At 58.5% G+C, this 16,002-nt stretch overlaps 1 protein-coding gene across 1 annotated transcript; it reads right to left on the minus strand.

Moving 5' to 3' along the window:
* Positions 1–1,060: 1,060 nt before the first annotated feature.
* Positions 1,061–14,946, minus strand: IQCA1L (IQ motif containing with AAA domain 1 like; the record flags this gene model as incomplete). Its single annotated transcript, XM_060019820.1, is given in 26 exon segments — positions 1,061–1,168; positions 1,740–1,789; positions 1,792–1,851; positions 1,854–1,976; positions 2,341–2,515; positions 2,787–2,848; positions 3,287–3,510; positions 4,167–4,275; positions 4,431–4,490; positions 4,914–4,936; positions 5,122–5,180; positions 5,262–5,361; positions 6,010–6,076; positions 6,079–6,108; positions 6,501–6,576; positions 7,308–7,376; positions 7,378–7,437; positions 7,904–7,988; positions 8,471–8,488; positions 8,697–8,878; positions 10,273–10,345; positions 12,438–12,622; positions 12,915–13,034; positions 13,979–14,079; positions 14,082–14,284; positions 14,924–14,946. Coding segments are annotated over 26 exon segments (2,445 nt in total), but the record flags the coding sequence as incomplete, so codon positions are not given.
* Between the last annotated feature and the right edge of the window lie 1,056 nt (positions 14,947–16,002).

The raw sequence follows: 16,002 nt of genomic DNA on the forward strand, positions 1-16,002 counted from the left end.
AAGGGGAGAAAGGACATTCAAAACCCAGCCCCTGGGGACCACTGCCCAGCACAGGGCCTCCTTGCACCAACCCAGCGGTCTCCCCTCACCTGGCTCTCATGACACGTAGAACACGCTTTGACCTCTATTCACACATTCCTTACCTGGCTTCTTCGGAGAGAACTCTGGGGCTCCCAGCCCTCGGTGGCATGGTTGTCCCCTGCTCCCCGAGTTCCCCGACTCCAGCTCCCACAACAAGGGGAGCCCGCGGGTGGACTTCCACCAGGGGCAGGAGGCTGTGACCCCTGCAAGCCCCCCGCGGGTCAGAGCAAGCAGTGCAGAGCTTGGGCAGGTGGGGGGGGGGAGGGGTGGTGTCCAGAGGAAAGCGGTGGAGCATTCGCATAGAAGGCACTGGATCTACCCGCAGCCCTTGCTCTGGCCACAAACGCCTGCCTTTCCCTACAGCCTTTTTCCCTAGAATCTTCTCTCCCCACCTCACCCCACCCAACCGCTGCCCCAGAGCCCTCACCTCCCCGACTTCCCAGACACTCTTGTAGAAATAACCAAACCCTAGAGTAGAAGGGACCTTGTAGGTTAGCGGATCCAACCTCTCCTCACTCCGCAGGCAGGGAAACTGAGGCCCAGAGACAGGAAAGTACTGTGCAAGACCACAGGAGGTTCGTGCCAAGTGGGGCTAGAACCAGGGTCCACTGGCGCCCAGACTCCGGCTTTTTTCTTTTTCCATACTTACTACAGACCTTCTCTCTCCCCTCTCTCCTCTTTCCCTTTGTCTTTCTTTTCTTGTTTTTCTCCCTGAAATACCTCGAGGAGGAAGAGAGCTGGGGAGACAGGACAGGAGAATGACAGGAGGTGAAGACCCAGGTGGGGTCTGGATGGGAGGTCGGGAGAGGCTGGGCGCGGGCAGGGGCACAGAGCCAGGGACGGGAAGCATGGAGATGGGCAAAGAGAGCAGGTGCCCGCGCCGTCTGGCCGTTTATCCCTCTGCCCCTGGCCCCTTCGCCTGTGGGGTCCCCCCCCCCCCACCGTCCCATCACTAATCTCAGGCACTCCGGCCTCAGCATCACTTCCTTTTCTTCTCCTCCTTTGCCAGCTTGGCTTCCTCGGCGGCGTCTTGGTCCTTGATGAGTTTCATCCTCTTCTCGCCCAGCGGGGTCTTGAAGTACCAGTCCTGGTTTGGAGGCAGAGGAGGAACGGTAGGTGCACTGGCTCTGACCCTCAGCTCTGCTCCCTGGCCCTGCCCTTCCCTTTAGATGGGTCTGTGTCCTCAGCTCTCCTCTGGGGTCCTTGTGTCCTGCTAGAGTCGTGGTTCCCCTTGCTCTTCACCAAATACTCTAGGCCAGCGTGCCAGCCACTGTCAGGGGCGAGCCCCCCTCCCCTGCCCTGCAGCCCTCTCTCCTGTGCTTCCACGGCCATCCCTGGGGGTGGGAAGGGATTCAGAGGTGGGGAACCGGGGGTTCCTGCTGGTGCAGGAACCAACCAAGGGCTCCCAATACGCAGGTGCCGCTCTCGGACTCCCCCCTCCCCCCAAGTCGAGGAAACCAGGTGAGACAGCCCTGCCCACCTGTCCTTCTCCTGATTCTTCTTCCCTTCCCAGCTGAGCTCCACGGGGAGCAGAGGGGGGGCTCCAAAGTGGGCTGTGAGCCTGGGGCTTCAGAGGACCGACTCCCTAACTGGTGCTGCCCCTCAGCCCTCCTCCCCGCCTGCCCCTCCCCCCACCCCATCCCCACCCAAAGCCCCACCTCCAGGGACTCCTCCTCCTCCCTGTACACCGGGTCCAGCTTCGCCAGGTGCCGCGGATCTCTGAGGCCACCGGGGGCCGCTTGGACAATTGCAGGAGCCGCCGTTCCGTCGCACTGCTTGGATGGCTTGGAGAACGCAGCCAGGTGTGTAGCCATCGGCCACCTTGGCCAGGGCACTGATGTTCAGGCTCTGGGTCACCTGGACCCCCTGGGCCTCTATCATATGCTTCCAGAGCACTGTGGGCGTGGGGGGAGGACACGGGGCAGGGAGAGGCAGTGGGCGCTTCTGTCTGTATCTGGAAAGAGTTTGTGCTTCTGGAGGGCGGCCCTACGTGCAACCGTACCTCTCCTCCCAGGAAGGTAAGGGTCAGCCTCCCCTCTTAACCTGGGAAAGTGAGACTCCAAGGACTAAAGTGGCCTGCCCGTGTCTACAGAACCAGGCCAGGACCCAGACCGCTGGGCCGCTTATCCAGTGACACTTCCAGAACACCTGGCTGTGGAGGTGAGGCCTCAGAGCAGTGGGGATGGGAAGAAGCGGGGCGCTTCGGCAGGGGCGGCCCCTCGACCCCTTCTCTTCTGTCCCCAAGTCCCAGGGCCTCACCATAGCGAGAAGCATAATCGGGCCGCGGCAGGAGGATCCGCTCGTAGGTGCGGCACAGCCCCTTCATCTCAGGCGCTTGCGGCCGGTCAGTGGTCCCGATCAGCTTCGTGCGGTCTCCAGGATTCAGCAGTCGCAGGGCCTTGGTGAGGTCCTTCTTTATTCGCTTGGGGTCCATCTGCTCTGGGGAAGGAGGGGAGGTGGGTGGGGATACAGTGACATTATAGGGGCTTCTAATTCACAGGGCACGTGCCCACGCTCTGCCTCACATGGACCCTGGGGGGGCAGACGGGAGGGGCTGTCAGTCCTGCTTTAAGGATAAGGAAACAAGGCAGGAGGAGGACAGGGGACTTGTCCAAGGCCTCACAGTGGGCAAGGTTTGGAGTGACGTGAACAAGCCCACGCTCGCCTGTCCCGCCCACGGGCTCTGCCCAGGCTCCCTCACTCACCTCCTTGTCTTTTTTTGGGACTCGCTTATAGAAATTCTTCTCCGCATTCCCAATCCAGAGGGCTGAAGGTACCGAGCCAACCGGACAGGTCAGAGAATAGAAAACGACATTAGCTGTCCCTGGGGAAGGGTCACCTCCCCATCTGGTCCAACCCAGGGTCAGGGCCAGCCTCGGGCAATGGCAGACCTCAGAGATCCAGCCTCGCTTCCCACATCCTGCGAACCCCACCTCTCAGCCCCTTGTATACCCATCATATCATCACAGCAGAGTCCCTGCCCTCGCTGGGCTTGGGGGGCTACGTGTGCAGCCTCATCTCTGCCATGAGAAGAAACTACTCTTCTCCCCACTTCCCCTCACCTCCCCCATCCCTGGGGCTTCAGGAATCCACGAGCCTCCAGCAGGGATTGGTAGGGAGACCTCACCAGCTCCTGAAACTACACCAACCGGGCAGCTGGGTGACCTCCTGAGCCCACCCTGCTCTGTTGTCACAGTCTGAGAACTGGAAATGCCATCGGGGACCCAGACCTTAACGACGATATGCACCCATGTCTGCACCCCAGTCTTGCCGGGACATTTGCCCTGCAGGTTGCCAGGTGACAGGTCGAAAAGGTTGGCACTGGTTTCCGTGCACACGGCCTTGACCAGCGACTTCTTCCCCATGCCCGAGGGGCCCACCAGGAGGACGGAGCAGATGAGGGGGGCCATAGAGTGTATGTCTGGGGAGTTTGAGAGAGGAAACAGGGGCCGGCAGGGGGCCAGCAGGGGGTCGGGGTGGAGATGTTGTGTCAGGTGAGGCCAAAGGCCCCAGGCTGGGCAGGATGAGGTTCGGGTCCTGGCAGCACTGTTTTCGCCTAGGGTCTGGGCAACGCCCCAGGCATGCCCTCTGTGGGAGGCGCCCTGGAGGAAGTCCAACGGTGTAGCAACCATGATTCCAAAGAGCTCCACGCGGTGTCAGGAGAAAGCCCTCCACCTCCTCCCAATGGCCCTTATGCTTCTTATACCATCTGTTTTCACTCCTGGATTTTGAAGGGATGGAATTAAAGGGCACGTGACAAACCACTTCAGAAAGATCCGGCCTCTGGTGTTTATAGGGGGTGGGGGGCTGGTCTTCGGGGAATGGGACAGACTATGGGACGTCACTTGGGATTGAGCGAGGGGCTGGAAATGGGGCCCCTCAGCAGGTCGAGGGCCCACATGACTTCCAGGACAGCCCAGGCGGGGTATGACCTCCAGCGGGGCCCGGGGAAGGTGGGGTGAGTCCGACATGAGTTCATGGCACTGGGATTAGGAAGCCCAGGCTGGACACGCCTGCCTCGGCCACCCTACCCTGCACCCAGCCTCCCCGAGAGCCACCTGCCCGGCACTGGCTCTTGCCTTTCACCAAGCCGCAGAGCCCCATACAAGGCCACGTTCTGTCGTATGTCAAACAGGGAAGGCATAGGCAGCTTGTTTGCCAAATTCAGAGTCGATTCAAGACAGAGGCAGTCACCTGGGGGACAGGTGGCCCGCTGGTGAGTGGCACCCACTGGGGCAGGGCACGCGAGGAGAAGGGTCCCTGGGGAGGTGGCAGTCGGCTGCGGGGAAGGCCATGGCCAGGGGCACCATTCCTTAACCTCGGGAGCAGGCTCTGCGGAGGGCTCTCACCAACATAGTCTTTCAAAGCCAGTGTCTCACACTTCTTTAGAAAGCCAAAAATGCTGAGTTCTTCATCATGAGGTCCACAGACCTGGCAGAGGATGGCGCAGCGGGGGCCCCGAGGAACACGGAAAGGGACACAGAGATGGGTTGGGGCGGTGCTGTAGGCATGAGGAGTGGGGGTAGGGAGCCCTCCTGTCCAAAGTCCTGTCGTCAGCCATCTCCAAAGGCCCGACACCGGCCCACTGGCCCAGAAGGCAGTTTGCCCCAGGTGGGTGCTCTGGGGGTTGAGCGGAGTGGAGAAGGACCAGAGTCCTCTGAGACCCTCCCTCTAAAAACCCAGTGTGGGTGACACATGGCCCTCTTCCTAGAAACCACGTTGAAGATGTACATGCTCCTGGGAGGGATGGCCATGAAGGCAGCCGCACCAGTGGGCTTGCATCACCAGAGAAGGGAGTAGAAAGCGACCTCTGGTAGGTTCTACGTCATCACTTTCAAAGCACTTTTTTGTGCTTCTGCTTTATCCTCACAGCTAGCCCGTGAGTTTGGTAGGGTAGGTACGTGGTTAATGAGGGCAGGGGATCAGAGGGGTTAAGTGACTTTCCCCAGGTCACACAGCAACAGAACCAGGACCAGAAGTCAGATCTGTCCTGGGCCAGGGCTCGCTCCACCACCCCTGGTGAAGTGCAGGGTCTGCTACCTGTCTGGGGTCAGATCTTTTTCTTTCTTCCTCTTCTCAGGTTTCATGCCCACCTTTTTCTGGTCGAAAGCAAACACACAGGCAGTTGTCTTCTGTTCCTTGCCTCCCTGGCGTGTGCCCTTCCTTGTGCCAGCCCTGGCCCCTCATCTTGCCTTCGGAGACTTCGAAGATCTCCCCTCCTCCCTGACCGCGGCCAGCCGCAGGCTCTTCAGCTCCTGACGCATCAGCTCATTTACCTGGGGGGACAGCAGGGGGTGTGATGGGGTGACCAGGGGCTGGAGAGGACAGGTAGGAGGGTGAGGACTGAGTCGGGGTGGAGGGGCACCTCAGGGAAGAGCCAGACAAGCCCAGTGAAGGCAGCGGGGCAGGGGGGTCGTTCTTTTGGAACCCTCAGCCCCTGCACCCCAACTCTGATTCACACCTCACGCCTGAGCCTTGCTCTCAGCTGGCATCAGTGTGGGGAGGAGCCCCCAAGATGGAGTCGGTCAGCTTTCAGTTCCAGCCCCAGCTCCACTCTTTAAAGTCTGTGTGACCTTGAGCAATTTCATGACCTCTCAGCCTCAGCTTTCTCATGTATAATGTCAGGAAAATCACGGGGCCTGCCTCACGCTTTGTTGGAAAGATTGTGTGAGTGGATGCTTCCAGAGTGCGCGGCACAGGGCTGGCACGCCTCAGGGAGCCCTCTGAGTGTCGGTGAGGAGGGTGGAGGGTGTGACCCCGGGCTCAGAGCCACTCCCATTCCCTCACATCAGGGTTGCATCCACACCCCAGGGAAAAAGGGTGACCAAGGAGAGGCAGAGGAGGATGGGGACCGAGATGGACCAGACGGAGCCTGGACTGCGCGGGGCAGGCAGTGCGTAGAGCGTGCTGCAGCGGGTGGCGGGCGGGAGGCTGGTCTCTTGCTCCACTTCCTTCCTCTTCTCTACCTGGAGGATCTCACAGTCAAAACTCTGCGATGTAGGCTATCAAACCGGTTCTTCCACAGATCTGACCGTGGAGAGGTTGGAGTGCAACGGAGTGTCAGGGTTCCAGGTGCACACACGCACTCACACCCACATGCACAAATAATCTCACACGTGCGTACACACGCGCTGGTCCACCTCTCCTCACCGAGCTGCCTGACGCTTCCACCCAGACCACGGACCAAGGCCTGATCCCAAGGCCTGTGGCCGCAGGATTCAGACCCAAACACATAATGCCCCCAGCCCAGGGAATCACACCTCACACCCCTCTCCCCTTTGGCCTTCTCCCCTCGGCCTCCACACCCACTCTGACACTGCCACCTCATGATACATGGCACAGGTCCACTGTCCCCAGGACCAAGGTCACCCCAAGACCCCACAGGCCTGGTCACTCTTCCCCAGTCCCTCCTCTCTCACCTGTGTACTCCTCGTGTCCGGCATTAATCACAGGGATGGATTTGGAAGGCAGTACTCTCAGCATCGTATCTGCTTCCTAGAACAGAAACATCCTTCGGCTTTTTTTTTTTTTAAAGATTTCTTTTTTTTTAAAATTTATTTATTTTTGTTTATGATTTTTGGCTGTGTTGGGTCTTCATTGCCGCGCGGGCTTTCTCTAGTTGCGGCGAGCGGGGGCTACTCTTCGTTTGTGGTGCGCGGGCTTCTCATTGCGGTGGCTTCTCTTGTTGTGGAGCACAGGCTCTAGAGCACGTGGGCTTCAGTAGATGCGGCTCACGGGCTCAGTAGCTGTGGCTCGCGAGCTCTAGAGCGTAGGCTCAGTAGTTGTGGCACACGGGCTTAGTTGCTCCGCCGCATGTGGGATCTTCCCAGACCAGGGCTCGAACCCGTGTCCCCTGCATCGGCAGGCAGATTCTGAACCACTGCGCCACCAGGGAAGCCCTAAAGATTTCTTTCGATGTGGACCACCTGTAAAGTCTTTATTGGGTTTGTACAATATTGCTTCTGTTTTATGTTTTGGGTTTTTTGGCCCCGAGGCATGTGGGATCTTAGCTCCCTGACCAGGGATCAACCCCACACCCCCTGAATTGGAAGGTGAAGTCTTAACCACTGGACTGCCAGGGAAGTCCCCCATCCTTCGGCTTTGACCCTCTCACCTCTACGCATCACAAACTCTGGCCCTCATTCTCCCAGGACCTGCCTTCCCCTGGGAATTCTCTGAGCTTCTGTCCCTGCCCACTTGGTCCGTGAATCCAGGCAGTGCCTTACCCGCTTCCTGGTAATTTCTCCCTTCCTTTTCTTCTTCTTTTTCTCTTTTTTCTCCTTTTCTTTTCCCTTACTTTTCTTTTTGTCCTTTTTTTTTGCTCTCCTGGACCTGCACCTCCAGTTCCATTTTCAACTGTGACAAACAAGGGAAGATGTTTCAGAGAAGACCACAGGGATTTGATAGGAGCAAGAGAACCAAGGGCCTGAGCTAGGGGTGGACCCAGGACTCCAAAGGTCCAGCGTCACTGGTGGGATCCAGACACTGAAAGTCCAGACACTTGACTGGGGTCCAGGAAGAAAGGGGTGCAACTGAGGGAGTGCTCTGCTCAGAGCTGCTGCTCTCCCAGCCCACAGGGGCCTGGAGCCACGGTGCTCTCACCAGACATGTTTCCTCTCGCTGGCTAAGAAGCCTTCTCCAGCTTCTTCTGGGTATCCCCTCCTCCCCATGCAATCACACTGGCTACGTACATCTCCTCCACCACGTCTGCCTCTACTGAGGGTGGCCTCACCCCCTGCCACCCTCAGCTTACGCCCAGAACTCTCTGTAACCTCAGATTCCACCTACCATAGAAAGTCTTCTGTCCCCAGCTCCACGGTACCTGTTCTGGAGTCTTGTCTGCAAAGATCAGGTAGGATCCGCCTAAAGACTCATGTGGATAATCAGGGAATCGGCCAGTAAAGGCACGAAATGAACGTAACATGGTTGGAGAGACAGATGGATGGATGGGTGGATGGATGGATGGGTGGATGGGTGGATGGGTGGATGGATGGATGGGTGGACGGATGGATGGGTGGATGGGTGGGTGGATGGGTGGATGGATGGATGGATGGGTGGACGGATGGATGGATGGATGGATGGGTGGACGGATGGATGGATGGATGGACAGATGGATGGATGGGTGGACGGATGGGTGGATGGATGGATGGACAGATGGATGGATGGGTGGACGGATGGGTGGAGGAACAGAAGGATAAATGGATTGATGAATGGTTAGATAGACGGGTGGCAGAAAGGGTGGGTGGATGAATGGATAGATGGATAGAGGGAAGGATGGAGAAAGATGAAGGACCAGGGAGATAGAGGGAGAGAGGGAAGGAGTGGATAGTTACAGAATAGAGGGGAGACTAGTCAGGGGGCGTCCCTGGATGCTTTTCCCATCTTATTCTGGCATTTTCTCTGCCATCTGGGGAATGGGAAGTCACGTGTGGTGCTGTTCCTGTAGGCTGGGGGCCCCAGGTTTAAACCAAGTGTGTCAGCAGCGTGTCGGGGCGTGGGGGGGGCGATGGTGAAGAGAATCCAATCTGGACCAAAGGACAAAACAGAAGTGGGGTTCAACACTGGGATGAGGAGGGAAAGAAGGGCTCAGGGTTGGGTCAGCTGAGGCTGATGGCACTCGGATTTGCCCCTTCATTTTCTCTTTCATGTCGGGCCCCTCCGTCTCCCTGAGGGCATCGTGGGTCTTCACCACGGCCGACTGGAACTCCTTCTCCGTCTGGAGGAGTCTCCGGACATCCCCCCTGAGGCTGGCCTGGGACACGACGTCCGACTGCTCCGCCTGGCTGGACGAGGGGAGCTGGGGACGTGCACGGGGAGACAGAGGGGCTCAGGGGTGGGAGTGGGGAGGCCCGGCCCCCGGCACACAGCCCCGCACAGGCGAGGCCTCGCGTACACACCCACACGGAACAGCGGGCATGCCTGCAGCAGGAGAAATTGTGTTTGGAGCCTGAAACTCGTCTGCGTAAATTACTCTGATAATGAGTTTGCTAGATGCATCCGGGCCGGCCCCGCTGCCCGCTCCCCCCAGCACACCCTCCCCTGTGAACCTCCGGCCCCCCCCGCACCCCCTCCCCCCGCCCGGCAGCCGCTCTCGCAGCCACTTTCCCGCCTCATTGGCTCCCAAATGTATTTTAAATATCTCTCTGCGCAGAGACAATTACTGAAAACGCTGAGCTCACATGTTGATGGGCCCGGGCGGCCGGGCTCATTCCTCACCCACCGCCGTGCCATGGCCCCCTGCCCTTGCCCCGCCAAGGCCCGAGCCCGGCCTCCCTCTGCCTGCTCTGGCCTCCTGGGGGTCTAGCTCTCCGGCCCCCCAGTGAGCTCGGACCTCCACTCCCACGCAGCTGCCACCCGGGCCCCTCCCTCCTTCTAAGCCGCCGTCCGCCCTCCTTGGAGTAGCCATCCCAGCCCTTGTCTCCGATTCCTCTGCCCCCCCAGCCCATGGCCCTCCCCATCAGCCTTTATCCGCTGGGCTTCTGCAGGCTCTGCCCATGGCCAAGCCCCCGCTCAGGGATCAGGCCTCTCACCTCTACCATGGCCTTGCTCTCCTAAGTCAGCAGAGATTAGCTGGGGGCAGACCATCACAGAGCAGAGGACAGACGAGGTTCAGGGAGCGGGGTCTGTCCACCCTGCCTGGACACGCGCACCCCTGCCGCCCACACTCCCCGGCAAGTGCATTCACGCTCCCAGCACCTTGTTCAGACTTAGCCATCCTGCCTGCAGAGCAGAGGAGAAGCAAGTCTGGGGCCCCCAGAGCAAGTGGCCCACTCTGGTGTGAAAGGGGTGTGTCCTCATCCCAACTCGGTCTCCCGTGCTTCTCCCAGAGGCTGCAGGAGCCTTGGCGGGGCTCCCACTGGCTTTGCGGCCGCCTCCCTCTGCGGGACGCACTCACTGCAGCCTCTCCTGCCAGCTGGGGGCATGGAGCAGGGGTCCAGATGTTCGGGGCTACTATCCCTCACGCCGCCCCACGTGTGAGTTCCTTCCAAAGGGCTCCAGAGAGGGAGGGGCGGAGAGGGATGTGGCCTGGTAGTGGCTTCGTGGTTCTCCCTCAACCAAACCCTGAAGGATCCCTCAACCAGGGACACTGGCCCCAGCCTGGCCCCCCTCCGCTCATGCCCACCCCAGTCCTGAGTGGACGGGGGTGTGGGCAGGGAGGGGCTGTACAGGGCCGGGGAGGGGGGCACTCACCATGCCGATGAACTCCATCTCCGTCCGCCGGTCCTGCTGAGTGCGTTTCATCTGCTGGTAATCTTTCCACACCCAGGGATACATGGGCCCAGACACTCCCCATACTGCATTTCTGCAGAGATGTGAGGGGCAGAGCTCTGGGGAGGGCACCTCCAGAGGACAGCTCACTGGCAACTGCCCCCCTGAGCAGGGATAGCCCAGAGCGGGGTGGGGCCCATCTGCACCCAAGGTGTCCAGCTCCAAGGCTGTGTCCCCTCAGCACCCCATGCCCCGGAATCCCCTCCTTCTCATCTCCACCCTCTAACGTGCTGTATCTTTTGAAGCACAAATCAGAGTTCAAGTACCATCTTCGCCGAGAAGCCCTCCCTGATCTCACTTCTCAGAATCCCCCCAGCATTTGGAAGAAATGCTTGATTCCACCCAGGCACGTAGACGTGGGGCGCTGTAGGAACTGTGCAGCTCCCCTACATCTTGGACACAAGGAAACTGAGGCCAGAGCCGGGACATGGCCTCTCCCAAGTCCAAGGGCTGTTCGGTGCAGAGCCGAGACCAGGGCCAGGTTTCCTGACCCCTCACCCAATGCTTCTCTCCCAGGCTGCCGGCCACTCTCGGACCTGTGGACACCGCAGTGCCATGGGGTGGAGGGTGGATGCTGGGCAGAGGGGGCCATGGCGTCGCCCTGGTAGTGTCACTGAGACAGGGCCTCGGTGAGCAGGCTCTGCGTCCAGGCCCCCGTCCCACTTCGTCCTCCTGTTCCTGTGACTAGCACGGGAAAGGCCCCCGATAACTAAGGGCCTCTGATGAGTGTAGTGGGGAACCCGGGGCCTGGAACGCAGTGTTTCCACACCCTTGATGTCTGACAAAAGGGACAAGAGACTTGCTTTGGCTCTCAGGGGGAAGGGAAGCTCTAGCTTTGGGGCTGACCTTCCTTCTCCAAAGGCTTGCTTCCACGCTTCCTGAGGGCGAGGACCCCCTGCTCAGCCATGGGGCAGCCGGACCTGGGTACAGTCACTCAGATGCAGGGAACTCAGGCTGGGGTTCTCTGCCTACTGATTTATAACCTAAAAATCTACCTCATTTGGAGAGGATGTCTGTTCTCAGGGCTGTTGCTTGTTAGTTGATTGGTTTGCTTTTGCATTTGGGGGGGAAAGAGTTCTAAGTTTCCTGTATTGGACTAGGAAACAGATGCTTCTGAGGCACTGGGACTTGAGAGAGAAGATGGGAGAGGAGATTGATTTAAGAGAGAAAGATCCAGCAGCCCTAGGTCAGCAGTCCTGGGCCCTTTCTGCCCTGGAGTTTTCTAGGCAGCCTCCAATCTCGTCAAGCTGGTAACCACTACGGCCCGGAGTGAGCCGGCTTAACGGCGCCCTTGGGGGGATGCTAGAGGGGCCACGCCCCCGCGCCAGGGCAGACAGCAGGGCTGCCAGGTGACACAGGAGAGTCACGCCCGCCAGGACAGTAGGAAGGCACGGAGAAATCTAGAGACAGAGCTGGGTTTTCTGTAGTCAGGTGGGATGGGGTGTGATTAACGTAAAGGGTGACCCCAGGTGGCACAGGCCCCAAAGACACCGGGACCTCATCCGTTCTCGATTTCGTTCATCACGTTTCCTTTTGCCTCAGCAGGCTCAGGATACATTTTAGGGACTCATTTTTAACAGTCTTAAAAGCTTTTGGAATGATCGTCTACTCTGTTCTGCTGCTGGATTATGGATCTTTCTCCCCTAATTTTTTTATTTTTATTTTTGTATTATTATTATTTTTTAATTTTTTGGGCTGCGGTGCAGCTTGTGGAATTTTAGTTCCCTGACCAGGGATCGAGCCTGGGCCTTTGGCAGTGAGAGCATGGAGTCCTAACCCCCGGACTGCCAGGGAATTCCCTTTCTCCCCTAATTTTAATGGTCTTTCTGTTTGGGGGGCTTTTATGATACTCCACTTTAAGTCCTTTTGGGGATAAGATGTAGAATAAATAATAAACAAATAATAGACATGTTTATTGACTGATGAAGGTCTCTAGCTTAATATCTAGTTATGGGGCAACAGAGTCCAAGCACCTACATTTCTGTCATCAATTGCTGAGCCAGGCAGGCTTCCTGGAGGAGGCGACTCTACCCTGACCTTCCTCCTGGGTGTGGGGAGGGTGGGGGTGAGGGCGGTGGGGGGTTACCTTCTGTATGATGATCGCTGCTTCGTCCTGACTGAACCTGGGCCACCCTTCCTCCCGAATCTTTCAATCTCCCTCCTCCTTTTTCCGAATCTCTCACATGAAGGTGGCTCGAAGCCTGCCTTGCCTGGCCCTCTTGGCCCTTTGCAGTAGGATTATGGCCTCCGTCTGGGGTAATATTGGAAAGCTCTGGCCAGAGCAGGGGCAAAGGAGGAGGAAATGAGGGAGGGCTTGCATCCAGGCGGGCAGCTGGGAGACCAGCCCCCAAAAGACATCCCGGGGGTAAGGTTTTCCCAGAGCATCTAGGTGCACAAGTCCTGTCCCTCTACCTTGGTGTTGGAAGGTTACAAGGAGCATAAGAGCAGCCATGAGGAGGCCAGGGATTACCCAGAGAGCACCCAGAGGTGGGCAAAGTGCAGGGCAGGGCCTCTGTGTCCTGAAGGGTGGCAGCTCTGTTCCTGAGGGCGTCTCCCTGACTTACCTCCTCGGCGAACACTGGCTCTCGTCTGGACAGGAGCTCTGCCAGCATATGCTCTCGCTCCCTCAGGATGCTGGACCGCTCCAGCTGGAAGTATTTGGGAATTGGAACCTCCAGGTCTGCCTTTGGGGCAACAGGGGAGAGGGAGATGAGAATAAAAATCCAGACCATCTGGCCAATCCCTTACCATTTTCAGCTGTACACACAGACACTGGGGCTCTTTTCTTCCATCCTAGAGCTCTGGGGTGGGAAATGTCCAGGCTATGGGCAGGTCCCCCCAAGAGCAATCCCTCTCTTCCCTCACCCCCACCATGTGGCCAGAGTTGAATTCTGTAGGATCATGGTAGGTAATGGGCAATGGTCCCAATCCTGGCTGTGCAGCTGAATCAACTGGGAATCTCTTAAAATGCAGGCTCCTAGGCCTTGACCACAGCAGAATGGCAGGGCCTGGAGAATGTTTGTTCTTTCAAGTCCACAGCTGAGTCTGATGCAGCTAGCTGGGGAAACTTGGAGACTGCCTTGGACGTGGACCAGTGAACCATGACCTTGGGGCGGACTGGAGGCCGGTGCAGAAGCTCTGTGCTCTGGAACTTGCTGGTGCACACACATCGCCTGAGGGTCTTGTGAAAACGCAGGTGCACAATACTGTAGTGGGTTCGGGGTGCAGCCAGAGGTTCTGCATTTCTAACAAGCTCCTAGGCAATGCTGGTTCTGCTGGCCCACCGACCACGCTTTGAGGAACAAGCCTCTGGGGGACTCTCTTCACCAATCCCCTGCAGTTGAGTTCATGGGTCCTCCCAGCCAGGCAGAGCCTCCAGCCTGACCCTCCGGCTACCCCCCAACTACCTACATGCACTTCCCAAACCCCATCCTCTGATCTGCCCTGCCCTCCTTCCCTTGCAGATGTCCCAATGCCAGGGGTATCTGCAGGAGGTCCAGGTCACCCCCACCCCCAGCTGGCTGGGGTGTGGCTCGCTTCCACAAGGAGTGGGAGGTCCAGGCTAGCCCTCCCCCCATGTCCCCGCCCCCAGCTGGCGAGGGCATGGTTCTCGCCGCAGCCGGCCCACCTGGGTGAGCTTTAAGTCCTGCAGCGCTTGGTCCAGGCAGTGGGTCTCGCACAGGTCCACGCGAACCAGATGGTCTTTGAGCTCCAGCACGCGGCCCGCATGCCGTCCAGCAGCCGTCGCTGCACCATCTGGTCACAGAGGGTGTCGAACCAGCGCAGCAGCCCCAGGTAGTACAGGTAGAGCGAGGAGAGCCTGTACTGGAAGGACTGCCGCTCCCGGTGGGGCATGGGTTCCAGCAGGGGCTGCTTTTGGCCCAACAGCTCTTGCAAGATGAGGTGGGAGGAGTCCCAGAGGCGCTGGTAAGCTCTGGAGAGGAGGTAGCCAGCAAGGGATGCTCTGAGCCCCAGAGGAGGGGGGCCGGCTGGTAGGGGAGGTGGGCTCCACAGAGGCTTTTGAGGACTGTGAAGTCGAGGTTCCAGAAGGTGTGACGTTAAGGTTACTCACAGTCCCGAGGTGGAGTTCAGTGAAGTGAGGGGCCCTCAGGGGGAGTGAGAGGGTAGTTACAGTGAGCACCCCCTGAGGCTTAGAGAAAGTGAGGGACTGGGGTCCCTGGGGATAAGCCAGGAGGATGGAGAATGGGCACGGCCCTTAGGGCTCCTGCTAAGGAAGTGGCCCGTCGGAGTCTGCAGCTGGTGCCCTCCAGGTGAAGGTGCAGCCCAGGGATGCTGCAACGGTCTAGGGTGGTGGGCGGGAAGGGGGGGGTGAGGGATGAGTGTAGAGCAGGGTCCCTTCCCCAGAGCAGAGCCCTGGTTCTGGAATTAATAGTCCAAGGGAAGCCTGACCACAGGCAGGGGAGGGCAGGGTCGCTGTGTGAACGTCTGGGGCCCAGCCAGGACTGGCCCACACAGGGGTCCCTCTCCCCACCAGGCCTTCTCCCCACCCAGTAACCCCAGCCTGAGAGCCAGGGACGCACCTTGCTCTTTGTTCTCCCATCACTTCACTCACCCTTCAGTTGTGGTGCTCACTCTTCACACTGCCCTTTGTGAGCTGGTCCTGGAATCCAAAGAACTGTGGCTCCACCCGGACTCTACCCTGCAAAGCCAGAATAGCCTAGTTTTAAGAGTTCTGTCCCATTGTCCCAAAGTTCTAAGGTTGCGAGGGGAGGGGGCTGCAGGTACAAGACCAGGGGACACTTAGAGGATGTCATGGAGGCAGCATGCTTGGGGACACTGGCTCCCTGTTAGCAAGCCTTGACCAGGGCAGAGTGTGGGTCAGCTGTGGCTACCTCCCTCGTGAGCAGCAAATGAAAGAATGGGCTTCATTTGAGGTCACCCTGTAAACTGGGAGGCTCTAGGTGGATAGCAGTCCTAAAGGTGTTACTCCAACTGTACCTCTCAGCTGGAGACCCTGTGTTCCTTACTCTCTCTCGTATGTTACTGTACCAGGCACACGGCCGCCGTGAAAGTGCTGAGTCCTAACCACTGGACCGCCAGGGAATTCCCCACTCTTCCCCCTTAAAGTGAGAGCACAAGCACGCTTGTTTCCCTGGGCTCTGACGGTAGTTCACTTGGTTCGAGTAAGCTATACCCTCGTAAAGAATGACATTGGGAGTAGTGGGTGGGACTCAGTGGTGTTTGGGGCTCATTTTGAGCCCTCTGTGGGTTTCCCCATCACTGCTCCAGGCTCATGAGAAGGCTCTTTGGAAAACACGAAACACAGCAGCAGCCTGGCCCTGGTCAGCTGGGGTGATCTCTTAGCTCAGTGTCCAGTAGGGACTTATGAATAAGTCATAAGTCATATGTCACTTATATATAAGGCATGGGGCAAAGGACAGTGGGAGGAGAGAGGCAGCAGCAAAGAGCAGCCCGAGAGGAATTCTCAGGCGTAATGCACCTGGAAATTAATTACCCGAGGATCTTGTCGAAATGCAGGGTCCGATTCTGCACTCCGAGCTGGGGCCAAGATCCTGCATTTCTAACAAGGTCCCCGGCGTCACAGATGCCGCTGGCCTCTGAATCACACCTTGAGTGGCAAGGTGTGAGTGGGGAAGTGCCGAGGTTCCTGGGCCACGTCCCCCGAGCCTG

This window comes from Delphinus delphis, chromosome 9 (assembly GCF_949987515.2).
Source record: "Delphinus delphis chromosome 9, mDelDel1.2, whole genome shotgun sequence".
NCBI classification, from domain to species: Eukaryota; Metazoa; Chordata; class Mammalia; order Artiodactyla; family Delphinidae; genus Delphinus; species Delphinus delphis.